Source organism: Zeus faber, assembly GCF_960531495.2.
Source record: "Zeus faber genome assembly, chromosome: 12".
In the NCBI taxonomy this organism is placed as follows: Eukaryota; Metazoa; Chordata; class Actinopteri; order Zeiformes; family Zeidae; genus Zeus; species Zeus faber.
In genome coordinates, this window is record NC_137196.1 from 30,428,056 (window position 1) to 30,448,278 (window position 20,223).

General features: G+C 41.9%; 1 protein-coding gene across 1 annotated transcript; it reads right to left on the reverse strand.

The window, feature by feature from the left end:
• Nucleotides 1-1,069: 1,069 nt before the first annotated feature.
• On the reverse strand, nucleotides 1,070-9,392 carry adhfe1 (alcohol dehydrogenase iron containing 1). The gene is made up of 14 exons (XM_080010285.1): nucleotides 9,254-9,392; nucleotides 8,053-8,090; nucleotides 7,332-7,378; nucleotides 7,170-7,223; nucleotides 6,944-7,098; nucleotides 6,168-6,364; nucleotides 4,911-4,988; nucleotides 4,730-4,835; nucleotides 4,357-4,509; nucleotides 3,765-3,863; nucleotides 3,184-3,262; nucleotides 2,718-2,814; nucleotides 1,883-2,040; nucleotides 1,070-1,715 (listed from the first exon to the last, which is right to left on the reverse strand). The coding sequence occupies exons 1-14, from the start codon at nucleotides 9,304-9,306 to the stop codon at nucleotides 1,632-1,634; spliced, it is 1,398 nt and encodes a 465-aa protein (XP_079866411.1). The 5' UTR covers nucleotides 9,307-9,392; the 3' UTR covers nucleotides 1,070-1,631.
• Nucleotides 9,393-20,223: the final 10,831 nt, after the last annotated feature.

Here is a 20,223-nt window from a genome sequence, read left to right on the forward strand (position 1 = left end):
AGATAGATAGATAGACAGACAGATAGATAGATAGATTGACAGCCAGATAGATTGGCAGACATATATTTACATTTATTACAAGACAGATAGACAGATAGATAGATAGTCAGACAGATAGACTGATAGATTAATAGATAGATAGACAGAAAGATAGACAGGCAGACAGACAGACAGGGAGATGGATAGATATTTACTCACGTTGTGGTGAGAAAACTGTGGTGAAGATTTCAAACTGCTCATCGCTCTGCATGTAAATCTGCTGCATCGTGTCTGTTGCTCTGCATAGTGAACACTGACGCTTAAATAGGAAGCTAATCTGACACACACACGCACGCACACACGCGCATGTACACACACACACATGCATGTTTGGACACAAACACACTCACACTCGCATGCATGTACGCACACACACACACACACACACGCATGTATGCACACACACACAAACACGTACGCAAACTCATACACACACACGAACACACACACACGTACGTTCATTCACACAAACACACGCGCGCACATGTAGGCACGCACCAACACACACACACACGTACGCCCACTCTCTCACACACACCCACACTCGCATGCATGTACACACACACACGTACGCACGCAACACGCACACACACACTCACACGCACGAACGCACACACGTACGCACACACAAACACACACACACAAAACTCAGATCTGTGGATCACGTCGTCGTCATGGCATCATACTGTATTTAATACTTGAACTGGCTGCTTTCGAGCTGCATCTGCTCTCATGTCCATCTCAGCAGTTTGCAGCAGAACAACGTGTTTGGGAATAAACGTCTGAATGAGGGTGTGAGACGGGCTGAGCTCTCTCTCTCCTCACAGAGCTGCGGGCGAGCGAGGTTAAACCGCTTAAAAGCAGCGAGATCGACGGCATTCTTAGCTCCGTGTCTACTTTACATAACAGCACCTGCAAACTAGATTAACCTGAGCTGCACTTCCCAGAAGTAGGGTGAGGTTTCTATTCCCCGGAGCAGGGCCCACACCCTGCAGGGTTGGGGTCTCAAACATCACATTTTGGGTCAACTTTCTGGACAAGGATTTATTGATTTCAAGTAAAAACTTCACAATCAAGCTTCCATGATCTCACGGACACGCGGCTCATCTGGAGAACTCACAACAAACATACCTTACACAAAGACAAGTCTAAAATTGATGCATTTTTGTGAATTCCAAACATTTTCTAAATGATTAAATGTTAATATTTTACACATTAAATGTACCAAGGTCCATTTATACTTTTGATTGAAAAGATGTTGAACAATTTTCCGAAAACTTTCACTGATTTGGCAAAAAAACAAACTGTCCTTTTTTTCTACGACAAATGTTTGAACACTTTGTCCCCTAACCCCTTCAATTTAGATAGATAAGTAGACAGATAGACAGGTAGATGGATAGATAGGCAGATGGATAGACAGGTAGATGGATAGATAGGCAGATGGATAGACAGGTAGACAGATGGTTAGATTTGTATTTTTAAGGTTGGCTGTAGGAAACAGTTTTAATTAGTTGAAAACAATGACGACCACAAGGGATTCTGTCTTTCTGTCTGTCTGTCTGCCCGTCTTTCTCCCTCTGAGCTCAGTCGTCTCAGTAGAGTTTGAGCGAGGCGTGGAACAGACGGGTGAGGTCCTCTTCGGTGTGTTCTCTGGGAGACAGTTTGGTGACTCGCTCCTGGAGAAGGAAGACACATCTTGACTCAGCAGGGAAGCTACAGCCGCTCAGGTCAAAGCCTCCGGCGTCCAGTCATCACCATAATAAACTTTTTTGATTTTTATTTTTGTCTAAATTATGGGGGGGGGGGGTGGTTAAGGGGACGAGGTAGTGATTTGGCGTCGGACCTGCGGCAGCGTTCCCTTCACCAGGGCGGGAATGTCGTCGCTGGTGTATCCGACGGCACTCAGCCCGTCCTCCACTTCCAGGTCGTACAGCAACTGACGCAGCGTGTCAGCGAGCAGCGGCCCGGCGTCGGCCCGCTTAGCTCTGCTGGTGTCTGCACCTGAGAGGAGAAGACAGCGTACACCTAAGACACCTGAGACACTTGACACCCCCTAGTGGAAGCTATGAGCAGTAGCTCATTACCGGGTATTACTAATGTGGATTAATTAGTAAAGTCAATTACCGGGTATTAGAACCACTGCCCTCCAGTGGATGCTACTGGTTAGCATTGCTCTGGTCCAGGGGTTCCCAACCTCAGACTTCACCCCTGACTTTGAGACTGGGGAGCAGAGCGAGGCGCACCGCGGCACCCCCACCCACACCGCGGCACCCACACCCGCACCGCGGCAACCCCACCGCCACACCCCCACCTCGACCACCCGCCACCGTTATGCAGTGTACACAGAGCGGGGAGGGAAAATAAATAATAGATTGATAAATCGATGAATAGATAAATACATCTACACTAAAGCTCACTTGCCATCGCTTTGATCAGGCTTTGTAAAAAAAAAAAAACCCAAAAAACAAAAAAACCCACAGGCTAAACAGGGCACTCCCACCCGCATCTTCATGGGCCGGTGGTAAATGCCTCGTGGCCCGGCATCGGTCTGCAGCCCGGCGGGTGGGGACCCCCGCTCTGGTCTACAGCTATTACTTAATACTTGTGCCACAACCTCCATGAACCATTTTTGCCCGCTCTCCTCCGCCAGACCAACCAATGTGACTTAACTCCTTTACCGAGAATCTGCGCAGCCTCCAGGTGGCGCTCCGGGCACATGGTGGCAGTGAAGTTGAACACCGCTGGCGATGTCAGGACCACAGAGAGGCCATGAGGCTGCAGGGAAACAGATCTGTCTGTGAGCCACAGTGAGGAGCTGATCACACATTTCTACACAGAAGGAAAGTTTGGTAAATGTGTAACAGAGAAAAGAGCCGGCGAGCAGGGAACTGGTGCCTGGGCTGCGGACGTTATTTTACAAAGCAGTGCAGAAGCGCTGTGGGAGCTGTGGTACGCAGCCCCGGTTCCCACTGAACTGTCCCTTTTGGGCAAATTTGCTCGTAAACCTCAAGAGATTTTGAAATTGCACTTTGTTTTTGATACTTACCTGTACGAGTCTCTTCTTAAGGTGGACATTTCCATCTTAAAAAGAGACGCCAGGGTGGATGTCACTGTATTGACCAGACATGTGAGGACCGGCCTTACCACAACAGGGTGATCCACGTTGTAGCCTTTAGCCTTGTAGGTCTTGACGTTCCCGGCTATAGGGTAGGACATCCCGTGGCTGGACAGAGCAAACAGCAGACGTTGAGCAGGGCCCGCGCCGTTGTCGTCGGGATTTGACGCTTAGTTTGGCGCATCACAGGGATACGATAAAGACTCGCAATGAACACCAACGGAGCAGTCTGACGGGAAGGAGTGATCGACCGATATGGTTTTCTCAAATGCTGATGCCGATATTAAGTATTAGTATTAAAGAAATTGTTGTGCCAAGCACAACATTAAAATGTATTTGTCTTAACAACAAGGAGCAATAAATGCAATACAATATAACACACAAACCATTAAAACAAGAAACCTAATAAAACGTTTGTATTTCGGCCATAATCTCTGAGACTCATCCGATTGTAATTCTAAAACGGGTTCAGTGAATTATTGCATTTTAACAAGTCAAACTGATCCAGAGATGGAAAATAATTTCATGTGACCCCGAAAAGTCGTCGCCAAAGCATTTGACGACGCCTGTGGATGAGGCGTTGGAATGAAAAGGTTTTTTTCGCACTGACCATAAATGGACTCCAGCGTTTCCAAAGCCAATGCCTGCAAACACGCTGGCCAGGTGCATGCTGGACCGGGCCTCCCGGTCCCCTGCGTCCCTCACAGCCCTGGAAGACACGCAAATTAAAGGCTCGGCAAAGATATCACTGCCACGTTTTGCGTTCCACTCAGTGGGTTATCCTGTGTTTTATTAACCGGAAACAACAGCAAAGATTGGATTCGATCACTTCATATTGAGGACATTTAGGAATTCCCATTTGAATTGCAGGAAGGGGAGGTGTTGTCACGCTGAATTCAATCGTAGAAAAGATTTAGCAGAAAAGATTAAAAAGGTAAAAACTCCGGTGTTTTCTGACCTAAACCTTATTTTCGAATCTTTTAAATGGATCCAGCGTTGAGAGAAACGTGGCCACGCAGCGAGCTGCAACGGAAGAAACCGTGACCACGTTCTTCAGCGAGCGTGATCACCCCGGTGCGGAACCTGCGGAACCTCTTCTACCAATTTCGGAGCCCGATGATCGAAACTGAAGGATTGCGCTCAAAAATACCAAAGTTCTCCTTTAATTACGATCCACTGAATGTCATCTCCTCCGATCTCACCGTTTCAAGTACTTGGCCACCACGTTGAGGGCGTGTCTGGCCCAAACGTCGCTGATGGGGTTGCTGCCCTGGTAGGCAGGACGGAGGATGGGGTTGGATGGGCGGGGCTTACGCTGGTTGTAGGGCAGAGCGGTGTAAGACTCCAGAGCGTGGCTTGGAGGGGCGGAAGAAAAGACTCAGTGCACGTGGAAACAAAGTGCTTCACAAGCCTAAAAACACCAGGAAGTTCACATCATCATCATCATCATCATCATCATCATCATCATCATCATCATCATCATCACCACCACCACCACCACCATCCTCATCATCACCACCATCACCACCATCCTCATCATCATCGGGGCGTGAGGGTGCGGCCGCGCCGTCCTACCAGAGCACGTCGAAGCCGCTGTTGGCAGCGACCCTCTCGGGCATGTGCAGGGTGTGCAGGGGGTCCACCACGCCCAGCGCCGGCTTGATGGCTCTGCTGGCGATGCCTGCAGGCAGCGCACAGGACGGTCACCCACCGGGCGCCGACGCAGCGCCGACAACGAAAAAAAAAATCCACCTACCGGTCTTGGCCTTCAGCTCTTCAAAGTCAAAGATTGCCACTCCGGTGGTCTCGCTTCCCGTGCCCGCCGTCGTCGGCACTGAGGGCGGAAAGAACAGCATTGAAATCTTTAAAATCCCGGATTCTCCGCAAAATGCTGTGGCTGCGTTCCACTCCGGAGGACGTGGCGCCGCCCGCTTTGTCCTGCTCACGCCTCCTCCTTCGCCGCCAGAGAATCTCCGCCGCGCCTGCGGGGAAGTTATCTCCACGGTAAACACGGCGACCGAGGAGATCGAAAGGATTGTGGGGTTGGAGTCTCAGGGGCCTCCACCTCCCCCGCTCCCTCAGCTGAGTCATGGCTCCGTCCAGGGGTCACGCTGGACCTGGGTGGAGCCGGAATGCGCTACAGAAACATTACATCGAGCCTCCTGGGGCCTGGCGCGCGGCACCTCTGGCGCGCGGCTCGAACCTTTGACCCACAGGGCGACCCGGGTACTTTTAAAAAGCTACTTCTGCTTCTTTTTTTCAATGTAGTGAATGGATTGAATTCCTGTTTATTCATGTTCCTTCGCCTTTTTAATTTTATGAGCTGAGCATTTCATCTGTCAAGGCACTTTAAAACTGTGTTTTTAAATGTGCTATATAAATAAAGCTATTATTATTATATTTTAGCTACTAGTTGCTTTTCCAACAGTTACTAGTAATTATTTTAGTTTTACTAGTGTAAATGTATTGGCTACTAGTACTTATTTATCACTACTAGTAACTATTCCAATATTTCTACTGACAATTTTCCAATTTTCCAATGTTTCTAGTGACAATTTGAACAAGTTTGTCATTGAACCCTATGGGGCTCCGTCCTTCAGATGTTCAATATTTACCTCCAACAAAAACATCTTTTCCTATAGATACTAGTATACAGTCACTATTAACTGGGCACTTGTACTTATTCATTAGTGACTTGTGCCTTTTCCTGCTGAAATGTTGAGCATCAAACACTTAATTTCCTCCATTCTGGTGAATTTTAATGCACAGGTTTGTTCCTTTTCTGCATCAATTTATGGTGGAAATACGGTGTCTTTATTTACGAAAAAATTAAAATCCTCTGCTTCTTCCATGTTTTTATTGGGGGGGCGGGGGGCAAATGTACGTGTTCTATATATTGAGGGGCATGTATCCCCCGCGCCCCCCCCCCTTCCCGAAATGTCCACCTCGGGCAACTCCTGACTAAAATGTAAGAAACTAGAAACTTTGAAAAAGTGATGCGTGCCATAAGCACCTGCGATCAGGGGCTTCAGGGCTCCAGTGACGGGTTTTCCTCGGCCAATGGGAGCGTTGACAAAGTCCAGGAAGTGGGCGTCGGGGTGGCTGGCGTACAGGTTGGCAGCTTTGCACGTGTCGATCACGGAGCCGCCGCCCACCGCCACGTACACGTCGAAGGAGCTCGCTTTGGCGAAGCTGACGGCCGCCTTGAAGCTGCTCTCACAGAAGGAGAAAGGCCGTCGTTAGTGCACGCACAACCCTTAAGCTGCAGAGCTGTTCAGATATTCCGTTTTAATTTCAAGATAAAACTGTTGTCTGCATAAGAAAAAGCTGTGCTCTGCAGGTGCAGGTTGCAGGTGGAGAAGTTGACTTGCAGGCCAACTCTGTCCTAGATGCAATGACACAAATACTGTGTGTTGTACGTCCAGCACGCTGACTGCACAGGGGGAAAAACAACTGTAAACTTTTGTTTACAATTGTAATCACCATGAAAACCAGTTCCTACAGTAGTACGACTGTCAAGATAATCATTATTGCACATATATTGGTTTGGTATTTTTTTTGTCATTTTTAATTGTAATTATAAATTAATAACTGGTATTGTTTTTATTAATATTAATGTTTATACAATAAACATTAATATTAATAAAAACAATACCAGAGAAGCCATTTATTTCAATTTCTCATGCTTTTTTTTTTGTCTTTTTTTGTGTATATCCATTTTTTCCCCTACTATTACTTTATTATAATTATTGCCTATTGTTTTGATGTGTGCTGTTTGGGGTGTAGTACCTGGAGTCGGTGGGCTCCACGCGCACGTTGTCGTAAACCTTGTGGTTTATTCCGTTCCGGGCCAGAGACTCCAGAACGGCTCGGACCGGCGCCAGGCCCGCCAGGTTCTTGTCGGTCATCACACAGACGTTACGAGCGCCCATGTTCTGCAGGTCCTGCACACCACACACAGCTGGAAATACTTTCACAAGGAGGTTCTAGTGATATAAACAGTCGACAACTCTACCATTCCAATCTCCATGGTAACGCCCTCTCCATATCGGATATTGGAGCTCGCCATCTAACCAGGACATAGAAAACAAGGTGACTCCCGCGTGTTCCTGTAAACTATATTTCCAAATCCCATTGCAAACACAGTGGCAAACAATGAGACGTTTTGATCGATCACCTCAAATGCATAGTCCGTCTGTCCCACCGTGCAGCTGGCTGCAGCTCCTGATGGGAAACACTCAATATTAATATTTACCAATATCAGTATCTATAATATATGAATGTCTGAGGATTATTCTGAGAATTATTTCACACTTGGAGTAGTTCAAGACTTATCATTTCAGATAAATTATTCAACAGAAATGATAATTGAAAATCATTCTCTGAGAAATGATTGTGATCCTTATGGCCCATAAAATGTATTTATTTTTGTTAAAAGCTTGTCTACTTTTTTATTTTCACTATTTGGTTGCCTTCTATTAATGAGATGCACAGTGTGTATGAAAGGTGCTGTGCAAATAATGGTTGTTATTATTATTATGTTTATTATGATTATTATATTTCATATTATTGTTATTATTTTGTATTATAAAATGATAATAATATTATTATTATATGATTACTATGATTGTTATTGGTAGTAAATGAAATTATTATTGATATTATAATTGTATTATTATTATTATCATCATTGATATTATTATTATATTACCATATTTATTATTATGTAGTGTAAATGAAATTATTATTGATATAATTGTATTATTATCATCATTGATATTATTTTATTACCATATTTGTTATTATTATATCTATTAATATAATATTATTATGAATATGATATTATTATTATTATTATTATTATTATTATATCCATTTTCAACGATCCCAGTCAGTACCTTGGTAGAATGTGTTGGAGTGTGCAGGACACCTGCACCTGCAAAGCAAAGCAGATCCAGTTAGTGGTGTTTTAATTTGATCCGATACCAAGTAAAACGAGGGCAGAACCACAGATTATGGAGGGCTTTCATCAGGGGGGCGGGCGGTGTGCTGTCGTGAGGGGAGTTCCGGCCCTTTTTCCTGAGTTTGACTGAGCTCAGCATTAAGAGCCGACTCTTTCCGCTCCTTATTCACTTCCACTTCTTGCTTTTATATTTCGTCCAAATTCAGCAAAGTTTCCCCCTTTGATCGATATGTGTGCACGTGTCACTTCAATTATTCAATGCAATTATACTAAACCTTATCATATCCAGAATACCTATACAGACACATATTTCAGTTTAATTTGTATGATATAATATGAAACAAAAAATGTTTCTGCTCTGTTAAGAAATGTTTGTTGTTATTCCTAATGCATTTATTTTTCCTCCATTCCAATTTTCTCTTAATGTTATCACCAAAGTGAGAAGGTTCTGTCTCATATTGAACAAATACGTTATAAGATTTGTATAAATTTACAAAAAAAGGGAATAAAAAAAAAAGAAACGGGCTCTCAGAGGGAGGACACCTCACGGCGTGGCGTCCAAGCGGGCGTGGCGTCCAAGCGGGCGTGGCGTGGGACGGCGCCACGCCCCCGCAAGCGACAAGACGTAAACGAACGATCATCCACGTCCCAGCAGGTGTGCTGTGTCGGCTCCATCCGCCAAGGTACTGGACTTACCTGAGCACAGCAAACTCCTAGTACATACACATGTACCTGTCGGCCACGCCCTCTCCGGAAGTAAATCCACCTGGACATTACTACTGCTATAGTATTATATTTACCGGGTGGACCGGTACGATACTAGGTCATTTACTATACTATAAATGACTTCCGGAGGGGGCGTGTTCGATATTATATATACACTAGGTATAGTAAATACTATACAGGATATTTACTTTTTTATTATAAAAAAAGAAAGCGATTTTACTTATTTTGGAGAGAAACTGCTCCTTCTTTGGTATCGATCCTATTGACGCTAGAATCGATCTTGAAAAGGAGGTTTCGCACCGGTACAGTTCTAGTACCGGTACAGTTCCAGTTGAACCAGCAGCACCGGGAGGTCCAACCGTTTCAAAAGCCCCTCTCGACGCCTCCTCCTCGGTCAAAGCTCCACTTACGCCGCCGCCTCCAGCCGCCGCAGCAGCTGCACCACTCTGCCGCGTCCCGTCATCCCGCCGCTCGGTGCAGATCTCCGCCTTGTGGGACGTTTGGAGCCTCGTGCGTTTCAAGCTGCGGCTCTCGGCCCCGTGTGGCGCGTCGCCCCCGCCGGTCACACGGGGAAAGTGGGTGAAGGGTCACGACAACACTGCCGCCGCCATGTTGGCGCGGTGTTCACTCTGCTCTCCGCTTTGACAGCATGGATGCAATATTTTTTATATTTCTTAGAAATGTCTTATTTATCTTAGAAATTGTTTATTTTTAGGGTAGTAGTTTATAAATATATATAAATATATATATATATATATATATATATTTATATATATATATATATATATATATATATATATATATATATATATATATATATATATAAATATATATAAATATATATAAATATATATATTTATATATATATATATATATATATATACACACACTTTCACTCCTGGTGCAACAATCTTAACACATAAAAGTAATAACAATCTATCATAACACATGTAACATGGCTAACTAACACTAACAACGGCATAACAATTAACATTACTGTAACCAAGAACACATAAAACAATTCCCTTCCCCGACAACCCCAAAACACACAATAAACAAAGCATGCTTCGAAATCTCTGCCCTACCTCTATTCCCCAACACGCTACAAAACATTGATTTATTTAGTTTTCTTTCCTATTTTAACCTTTTTCAGAGAGCAAGGGCTTTACTGTGATCCTCTACTTGTTCCAATGTGAGCTGCTTATTATTATTATTATTATTATTATTATTAATAATAATAATAATAATAATAATAATAATAATAATGGTATAAAGCACGGTGCCAATCCCACCTGGGGCACTGTTTGCACCGTGCTCCTGTGGGTAATCTCCCAAACAGGAGCCTTTCTGGGTGGAGTTTGCATGTTCTCCCCGTGCTCACGTGGGGTTTCCTCCACCTCACGTCAGTAAAAACATCCACACATCATGGTCTGACCAGCGATGGCCCCTCGTCACCAGGTCCCCGGGAGCCTCCACGAACGCTGCCCCCTGCTCCTGCTGTGGCCCCGGAGGAAGGAGGAGCCAGGATGGTTCAATGCAGAGGAACCATTTCACCAGCACCATCCAAAAGCATGTGTGTGTGTGTGTGTGTTGTAGTGTGGTGTGTTGTGTGACGATTAAAGATTGTTCTTGTTCTTCTTCTAAAGCAGCGCAACCTGTGACTTAGTGCAATGACACCTTGGCAAGATGGCGGCGCTATTGACGTATACCGGCAGGAGGTTTCAGCGGTGGATGAGGCCTTGATTCAAGAGGTTTACATACTGTAATATACAAGTGTCTATATCGACATTATTCTGCTGCACTGAACACATAACACAAACACAGTTCAAGGTCATTTGAATAAAGGCAGTCATGGCTGGGTAAAAAAAACAAACAAAAAGAAAACATTTACTTACAAATAATTGTCCCAAAATATACAATTAATAAAGTAAAGGCTATGGCTATGGCTGTGTTGGTACACATTACTAAAGAAAATACATTTCCAAAATAAAACAAAATTATGATAAACATTATCAACGACAAAATGACACAAATCTTTCTAAAACAATCTTCATAGTGAGTGACAGAATAATGTACTGTGTCTGGGTTGACCTCGCAAAAGATACGGTTGATCATCAATATCACTATTAAAGTAGTATGTCCTGTATAATATTTACTATACAGGACATTACCACTACTATAGTATTATATTAACCGGGTGGATGTACTTCCGGAGGAGACGTGGCTGACAGGTTCATTTATATGTACTAGGAATTCATTGTGGTGAGGTAAGTACAGGCGGATTGACCCCGACACAGGACGCCTGCTGTGACATTCATGATGCTCTTCTGCATGTGTCGTTGGCAAAATCACCAAATTCATCATGGCAATCTACAGGCCCTTGGGTCGCCAAATATGTCAGCATAACGGATTTTCACGTGTGTCCTGATGGAAGTGAACTTAACCCATAAAGTAATTTTTGGTGGTTTTATATTTTCAGTGTTATATTTTCCGCAGTTCTCAAGCATTTGAACAGGAATCCACTGGGCAGCACTTTGACTTTGACCAGTGTAGATGTGACTGTGTCTCATTGGGAAGACCTGAAGGATTGACAACAGGATCGATCAAAGACAATTGATCTACAATTGAGTAAGGCCAGCATTCAATGGTCCTTGTAAATTATTGATATTATTTCTATTTGTAGTTAACTGATTTGCAAATACGATTATGACACTGCCTGTTACTGTGATAGAACTCTTCGTTCATCTTCTGACAATGTCTGCAACAAACACATTAAACATCCCAGGGCTTCACCAAGGCCCAAAGGACATTCCTATCTACCTGGTATCCCGCTGAGAGACACTTGAAGGTCTGTGAAGACCTTGTAGCCAGAGGTCCAGTTTGGCAAACATCAGGCAGAATACCTTGGAACATTTTCTGAACAACGTGAAATAAAATGCAAGCGTTAACTTTTTCTGCTCCTTCCCTCCACCAACAACCATGAAGTGTTTTGGCCTCCAAGTACCACAAACTCACAATTGAAAAAGGGGTTGTGCACAGTTGAGGACCCTAACTAACTATACTCCTGTGGACCCGCATTCAGTGATGTCACTGCATCAGACAAAACATCAAACTGATTGATCGCCTAAAGTCCTGCTGGAAGTAATATCTGTGTGATCCCGGCTGAAACTTTTGTGTGTGTTTGCAGATGCTGTTTTATCAATCTGTCTATTCTGTTAGTACACAGATTAGTAAATGCTCTCTAAGAAAACTACATGGCAGTAAGAGAATTGGCAAATTTAAGTTAAATAGTATTCCAAATTTTAGGAAATGGTTTGAATAGTTAGTAAATTCAATTATTATGTAGAAACAGAATTAGGCACAGATTATAGACAAAAGCTTCATTGATTGCGTTTACTATGTTAACAATAGCCCTTTTAGGGTTTTAGATGGTCTCAATTTGAATACTGGCTATGTTATTGTCATATATATATATATTTATTTTTTAGGTAATGGTGTTAACTTGATTGGAAATGCTAAATAACCTATCAGTGTTCTCTAATCAGATTGCAGAATAATGTGATTTATAGTTGAATACTCCCTGGCCAAAAGGTAAGACTAGCAGTTCAAAGCACATAATTCATGTGATTTTTTAGAAGTTAGGTGACACAAATTGACCATGAGATAATGGATAGTTGATCAAATGTTGATCAACGCAAGTCAGGTTTCTGTTAACTTGATGACCGCTGAGATTCCAAGCTTATTGTTTGCAGTAATTAGTTGCACCTTTAAGGGTATAAGTAGAAAATATATAAATAACTCAGGAATATAGTATTAAATGCTAAATTTTAAAATGTTTTGGTATGTGAATCACGTTATTTTTCTTACCCTCTCTAGTTGCTTAACTCATTCTTGAAGTTATTTAGAGTCTCCAGTAATGCTTTTTCTGCCCCATTACAGATATTTATTTTAGCTGATTTTGAGTTAATAATGGCAGCACATTAATTTGAATGTTGATGGTTTATTGATCTGCTTGTGTTATGGATACACAGGACTTTCTAAAATACTTAGAACAAGATGATCAACATCCGTTAAATGTTTGATGTCATAACCCTCCCATTCGGATCTTCCATTTTGTGTTATTTACATTGATGTACCTGACCCCATCTCTGTAGGAGATGTTGGAGCCAACACAGCCAACAAAGCCGCCATACCTGATATTGCTCTTGTCAAATAATGGTTGTTTTCAGATAAGGACACAGGATTCCTCACCAACCTTGTTTTTTCCTCTACCTATAGCTATTCTGTACTTAACTATTATTGTGGCAAGCCAACGTTTGTAGTGACAGAGCCAGTTGGTACTGTATGATACTGTTGGTACTTTTTCATTGCTTTTCTTTTTGAGATATGGTAAGTACCATTTGTCAAAAAGGAGGGATAATTAGAGAATTGAGTAAACATTATGATTGTGCTGAGAACAATGTAGGAAGATACATTTCTACCACCAGTTTTCTGCGTTCTAATCCAAGTGCTCCTTTCAAACACTTTAAAATGGACTTTATCTAGCTGACTCATTGTCATGGCTGAAATATTGTTTGGTGATAATTGACATGTTTTTTCTTAATGTAAAAGCAGTGAAGGTAAGCTCGACTGAGTTTCATTCCTGCCATAAGTGATGATGGCAATCCAAGGAATCTCACATCGTGTGACTGGACTGTCCCCGCATGAAGTGCTGACCAGGCGACAAATGCGGTTAGGTCTGTCTGTAGGTCTGTCATGTCCAGGCTCCCTGCTAGTGGCTGTCAGACAGTGATTTCCAGTTGCAATGATCAAAGTTAATGCGCTAGTTAGGGTTCCTATACTCCTAATTTGTCTTTTACTGTTGACATTGATATGGCTGTTCTCCTGTGTGAATACGCTGATGTTTCTTAAGAGGTCCTGATTGACTGAATCCTTTCCCACACAGCTGACATTTGTACGGCTGTTCTCCTGTGTGAATACACTGTTGGTTCTTGAGAGTTCCTGAGTCCTTGAATCCTTTCCCACACTGCTGACAATTGTACGGCCGTTCTCCTGTGTGAATACGCTGATGTACCTTGAGATCCTGTGAATGTCTAAATCTTATCCCACACTCTTGACAGTGGTACAGTCTTTCGTATTCTGTGTGGATAAGTTCATGAATTTTGAGTTCACTTAATGAAAAGTCTGTCACGTCCAACTGGGATTTCACTCCTAGAAGAAAGAAAGAAAGAAAAGTTTGGAATATAAAGAAAAAGTCAGAGAGGGTATGAATAATTTAGGATGTTAAGAATAAAACCTGTAAAGCACCGTAGCTTGAGAAAATGTTTGTAGCAGAAACAAGAAGTAAACATATTATTTAACCAAAATAAGCATGTCAATACAGTTTAAGTAGTATTGTGTAATATAGTATTGTGTGTCTGTAGTGTTTATATAATTAGGGGTCCAGACCGTAGGGTTATTGGGATATTGTTTATTATTATTATTATTATTATTATTATTATTATTATTATTATTATTATAATAATAATAATAATAATAATAATAATAATAATTATTATTATTATAATAATAATAATAATAATAATAATAATAATAATAATAATAATAATCAATTCCGCAATATTGACGATACCTCAACCTTGCAACCTGCCAACATCAATCCTGTCAACCATCAATGTGGAGAGGATTAAACAGCACAAATTGGGAGGAGAAAACGATAAAACGTTACCTGACCGATGTTCTCTGGTTCTCTGGTCCAGGTTGTCCAATCTGGGGACAGCCTGATATCTATGGCCTCACACTATTTTCCTACCCTTGTGTCTGGATGGTCCGGCCATTTAAAGATGCTCAGATGTTCAGGAGATCCTAAATAAGTCAGGCACTCGACCGCACATGCTGGACAGGCATGTCTGGCATTGAAGAATATTGTATAGTTATGGTAGAGGGTGCATTCAACTGCACAGTTTAGCGCTCACATGTAGTCAACCATTGTTTGATCCATTGGTCACATTGGGTCCAGCCAAATTGAGTGTTTGTGACATATGATTTCTCAGGTCTCGCTTTGGAGAATAAGTCACAGTTACTAAAGTTATTTTGTATGCCAGTGTAATGAACCAACTGATACCAGTCGTTGGCCTGAGCTTGTTTATATAGTTTTTCAACTGGGGTTGGGATGTTGGAAGCTGATATTGACTCCGTCCCCTTTTTTGTCCCACCTAGTTGGTTTACAAAGTCGGCAGAACCATTCTTAACCTGTACTACCCCTTGTTTTATCATGGAGGTAAAGTGCCATGATAGGCCAGAGGTCTCAGTAGGAGTTGCTTCAGGAACCCAGGTCCAGGTTCAGGTTGTTGAAGTCAATTGTTGGGAATTCTGCGGCATCTGACCATTTTGACCACTGGTGTCATTTGGAGTAGGTGTCCCATCCATCGGATCAGCAGTGTCACTCGTGGCACGGTCCCCTTCATCCTGCATAATTTCAGTCAGTTATTTATCCACTTGGTCCTTTTTTCTGGTTCCTGTTTCCTGTCCTTTCCTCTGGAGTTTGGGTTCTTCAGGAATCAAATCTTCCTCATTCTCTGCTTCTTCTGGGGCCTTTACACAGTGGTTGAAGTGATATCACGTTGGCGATCCCTGCACTTGGACTGCTGTTGTGGTGGCTCTGACCACCTTCTCTTCTTGGATTGCTCCACTTCCTTCTAAATACCCTAACAAACACGTGATCTCCTGGTTTAATGGATGGATCAGCATGATCATAAATTCCCTTGTGCACATGATTTATTTGTTTTACAAAAGCTCTCACATCTTTTTCCAGAATTTCTAATGATGTCTCTTGGTGGATCTTTTGTACACTGGCAGGCATGTGGCGATCCGTAAGCATTTCATGCGGTGTTAGTTGCGTTTTTCTATTTTTGCTTCCTTTATAGAACATCAAAGCAATTGGTCGTGCATCTACCCACTTCATTCACAGCAGACCATCTGGGGCTACAACAAAGCCACCATGCATTCTCCATATTCCATTGTCATCCTGTGTTGCTTCTTTTTGTTTCCAAAGATTTTTTTCGGCTACTTCTTCTTAGAGGAGGATTAAGTCTTTTGCCATGACCTGCTCCTCCAGGTCTGCCGAGTGTATGGCCAGTATTTCCTTTGGATTGCTTGTTGCCGCAGCTTTAGCTGCTAAATCTACTGAATTGTTTCCTGTAGTTATGAAGGATTTGTCTGACTTGTGAGCTGCACACTTCATCAAGGCTAATTTTGCGCATTTCTTCATTGCTTGTAAGATTAACAATCTGTTCATTGTGCTATATGGGTGCCCCATCAGCCCTCTTGAACCCCCCAGCTTTCCATGTGGCGCCAATGTGTATATACTGACATTTTGTCCCTTCGACAATTTGCACGCTTTGGTCAGAGCAATTAGCTCTGCCTGTTGCGCTGCAGGTTTTTTTTTTTTTGTCTTTTGCAGCTGCCTAATTTTTCTCATTTCCTCCCGTACTTTCCTTCTAGGCCAGCATTGTCTACCTTATTATCAGTCTGCTTTTTTTGAGGTGGAAATTTATTTTATTACTCAACTATGCTCATAATTTTAGTTAGGAATTAGTTATGATTTAGTTATAAACAATGCTGTCTCTCAGACTAACCTATCTCTTGGGAGTGGCATTGAGCGAGAAAGCCACGGTCAAAACACTGTTTCAATTGCCAAAACAATGTGTTGCGCTGGGCACTTTCTGCAACTTTTCCACTACAGAGGCTCCTTTGTTTTTGGAGATAGAGGTCAGTTGAAGTTAATGGGTCATTTCACAGATCACTGATTGGCAAAGTCTTACTTGATAAATCATGTCCATTGATCACCAGTGAAGGGGGATGGGGGGTGGGGGTAACCATATGAGGTAGTCAAAATAATCATTATCAAACATCAAAATAAAACAAATTGGTATGCTTTTAATAACCTTATCACATTGTTCACGGATGCACTGGAAATTACATTTCAAACAGAATTTCTCAAAAGGTAAGAAATTGCCAGATTAATCCAATAAATGAGTGACAGACCAAATATTTCTCTCCATCGAGTCACTGAAAAATAAAGACCTATTTCTAAAAAAAAACCCAAATCTGTAATTCAAGATGGGAACATCGTGCAGTGGGAAATTGTGTTTGTACAATAATTTCCAATATAACAGTACCTGTGAATGGAATGTGGATAGTTTTACAGGTAATGAACAAAAAAGTTGCAACGGAAAAGAATTGCAGGTTGAGAAGTTGAACTCCACTTGCAGACTAACTCTGTCCTTGATGCAATAGCATACAAATACTGTATGTATGTGTTGTATGCCCGGCATGCTGCAGCAGTTAAAAAAAAAAAAAAAGAAAAAGCACCAATCTTTTTCAACATGTCCCTGGGAACACAATACCAAAAGCTGTTATTTCCTAAAAGGACCTTAACCATTTGATCTCTAAGGTTCCATTCATACAAAGTCAATGGTCTGTAGACCACCATCTTGATCTTTCAACATGGTTGCTTTTTTTAAATAATGTTGATGGTCTTTACCACTTTGTATTGTGTGGTATTTGATTGTAGTTGTAATGGGGATACCATCCGCTCCCCCTAGATGGCAGATGAATGTATAGATGAATCAGTCATGTATAGCTAATAAATCTATAAATCTATGTGAAAATAAATCTATAATATTAAAATAAATCTAAAATCTCTATAGCCTTTGGTATCTGCTCAACATTTTTCAAAAACAAAGTTGTGTCGTCTGCCAGCTGACATATGACTAATTGGTTTTCAAAAAGACAACTCAATTGTTCAATATCTTTTATTTTTGATAACTGAAAGCTAGGATTGCCACCTTCAATGTGGAAATATATGAGACACTTGGCCAGCGGCTCCATGCCTGGGGGCTTCAAATCAAGCGGGGGTCTGGGGATCCTCCCCCATGATATTTTGTGTCAAGACACTTCATTTCTCTCCTCCTGGGGAACTTTTATACATCAATTTGTGCTTTTGATGCATCAATTTCAAAGTCCTCTCTGCAACTCTCAACATAAATGTAGAGGAAATAAAGAGTCAATAAGAGTAAAGCAGAGTTGCATCAATTATATTAAGGATTAAAACACCAGATCATAGACATTGGCAAAATGTTTGGTCCGTCACAATAAACTATTTTGTATATTTGGAAAAAGGAAGAACCCACTGATAAACTGGAAAATAGCAAATGACCTGGTAGATGACATTAGACCACTATGGTGGATGAATGAAAAATAAGATTTATTTGTGGGGGGAAAAAAAAAAAGATATATAAATAATTTGACCGTCAAACTGATCTAACAACTTTTCTGGATGTAAGCATTGAAATAAGATAATTGCTAAATTATTGAGGTTATGTGAACTTATATTAATTACTTACTTAATTACTTATTACTTAATACATATATGAAGGATGCAAATGGTGTCAGAAATTTCTCATTTCAATCCTGTGCTTCAAAAGCTGTTTGAAAGTTCATTTTCTGAAATACATACCTCCCATGGTACACACAAGCTCAAGTAACAAGCTCCCTGCTAGTGGCTGTTAGACAGTGATTTCTAGTTCTAAGATCAAAGTAAATGTGCGAGTTAGGACTATAGGGCTCCTATAATCCTTATTTCTGTTTTACTATTGACATCAATACAGGCGTTATCCTGTGTGAATACGCTGATCTCCAGATCTCCTGATTGACTGAATCCTACCGACACAGCTGACATTTTTACGGCTGTTCTCCTGCGTGAATACGCTGATGTTTCTTGCGATCTGCTGATCGACTGAATCCTTCACCACATTGTTGACATTTGTACAGCTGTTCTCCTGTGTGCGTACGCTGATGTTTCTTAAGAGATGCTGATTCCCCGAATCCTTTCCCACACAGCTGACATTTGTACGGCCGTTCTCCTGTGTGAGTACGCTGATGTCTCTGTAGATTCCCTGATAGATTGAATCCTTTCCCACACAGCTGACATTTGTATGGCTGTTCTCCTGTGTGAATACGCTGATGTTTCTTAAGAGATCCTGATTCCCTGAATCCTTTCCCACACAGCTGACATTTGTACGGCCGTTCTCCTGTGTGAATACGCTGATGTTTCTTAAGAGATCCTGATTCCCTGAATCCTTTCCCACACAGCTGACATTTGTACAGCTGTTCTCCTGTGTGAATACGCTGATGTATCTTAAGAGATCCTGATTCCCGGAATCCTTTCCCACACTCCTGACATTCGTACAGCCGTTCTCCTGTGTGAATACGCTGATGTTTCTTTAGAGAACCTGATCTACTGTATACTTTTCCACACAGCTGACATTTGTATGGCCGTTCTCCTGTGTGTATACGCTGATGTATCTCGAGATCTTCTGATTGACTGAATCCTTTCCCACACAGCTGACATTTGTATGGCCATTCTCCTGTGTGAATACGCTGATGTTTCTTAAGAGATGCCGCGCGACTGAATCCTTTCTCACACAGCTGACATTTGTACGGCCGATCTCCTGTGTGAATATGCTGATGTTTCTTAAGAGATCCTGATTCCTTGAATCCTTTCCCACACAGTTGGCATGTGTACGGTCGTTCTCCTGTGTGAATATGCTGATGTTTCTTAAGAGATCCTGATTGACTGAATCCTTTCCCACACAGCTGACATTTGTATGGCCGTTCTCCTGTGTGAATACGCTGATGTTTCTTAAGAGATCCTGATTGACTGAATCCTTTCCCACACAGCTGACATTTGTACGGGCGTTCTCCTGTGTGAATATGGCGATGTGTCTTGAGCGATCCTGATTCACTGAATCCTTTCCCACACTGTTGACAGTGGTACAGTCCTTTGTCTCCTGTGTGGATACGTTTATGAATTTTGAGTTCACTTGATAAAAAGTCTGTCCTGTCCAACTGGGATTTTACTCCTGGAAGTAAGAAAAAAAGAGAAAGTATGGAATACAAAGAAAACATCAGAGCGGGTAGGAACAATTGAGGATGTTCAGTAAAATATCCTGTAAAGCCCCTGAATATTGAGAAAATGTCTGTAGTAGAAACAAGTTAACTTATTATTTAACCAAAATATGTATGAAAATACAGTTTAATTAGTATTGTGAATGTCTGAAGTGTATAATTTTGTTGTTTATTATTCTTAAATTCTACAATATTGAGGATATCGTAACCTGCCGACATCGTTCCAGTCAACTGTCAATGTGGAGATGAATCAACAGCACAAATTGGTCAGAGAAGATAATAAAACGTTACCTGACTGATGTTCTCTGGACTCCTTCCAATCTTCATCACTATCTTCAGTCTCAGCTTCAGAAGAGTCTGGAGAGAGGAGCTTCTCATCACAAGTTGGTTCTGAATCAGGAGCTGGATC

What these genes read in the sequence shown, in the direction of transcription:
- adhfe1 (XM_080010285.1), bottom strand. Translation starts at nt 9,306, where the DNA reads ATGACGGGACGCGGCAGAGTGGTGCAGCTGCTGCGGCGGCTGGAGGCG. An exon ending in CTCCAACACATTCTACCAAG is followed by an intron (nt 7,379 to 8,052) that starts GTACTGACTGGG and finishes GTTTCCCATCAG; the next exon opens with GAGCTGCAGCCAGCTGCACG. An exon ending in TTACCATGGAGATTGGAATG is followed by an intron (nt 7,099 to 7,169) that starts GTAGAGTTGTCG and finishes TGTGGTGTGCAG; the next exon opens with GACCTGCAGAACATGGGCGC.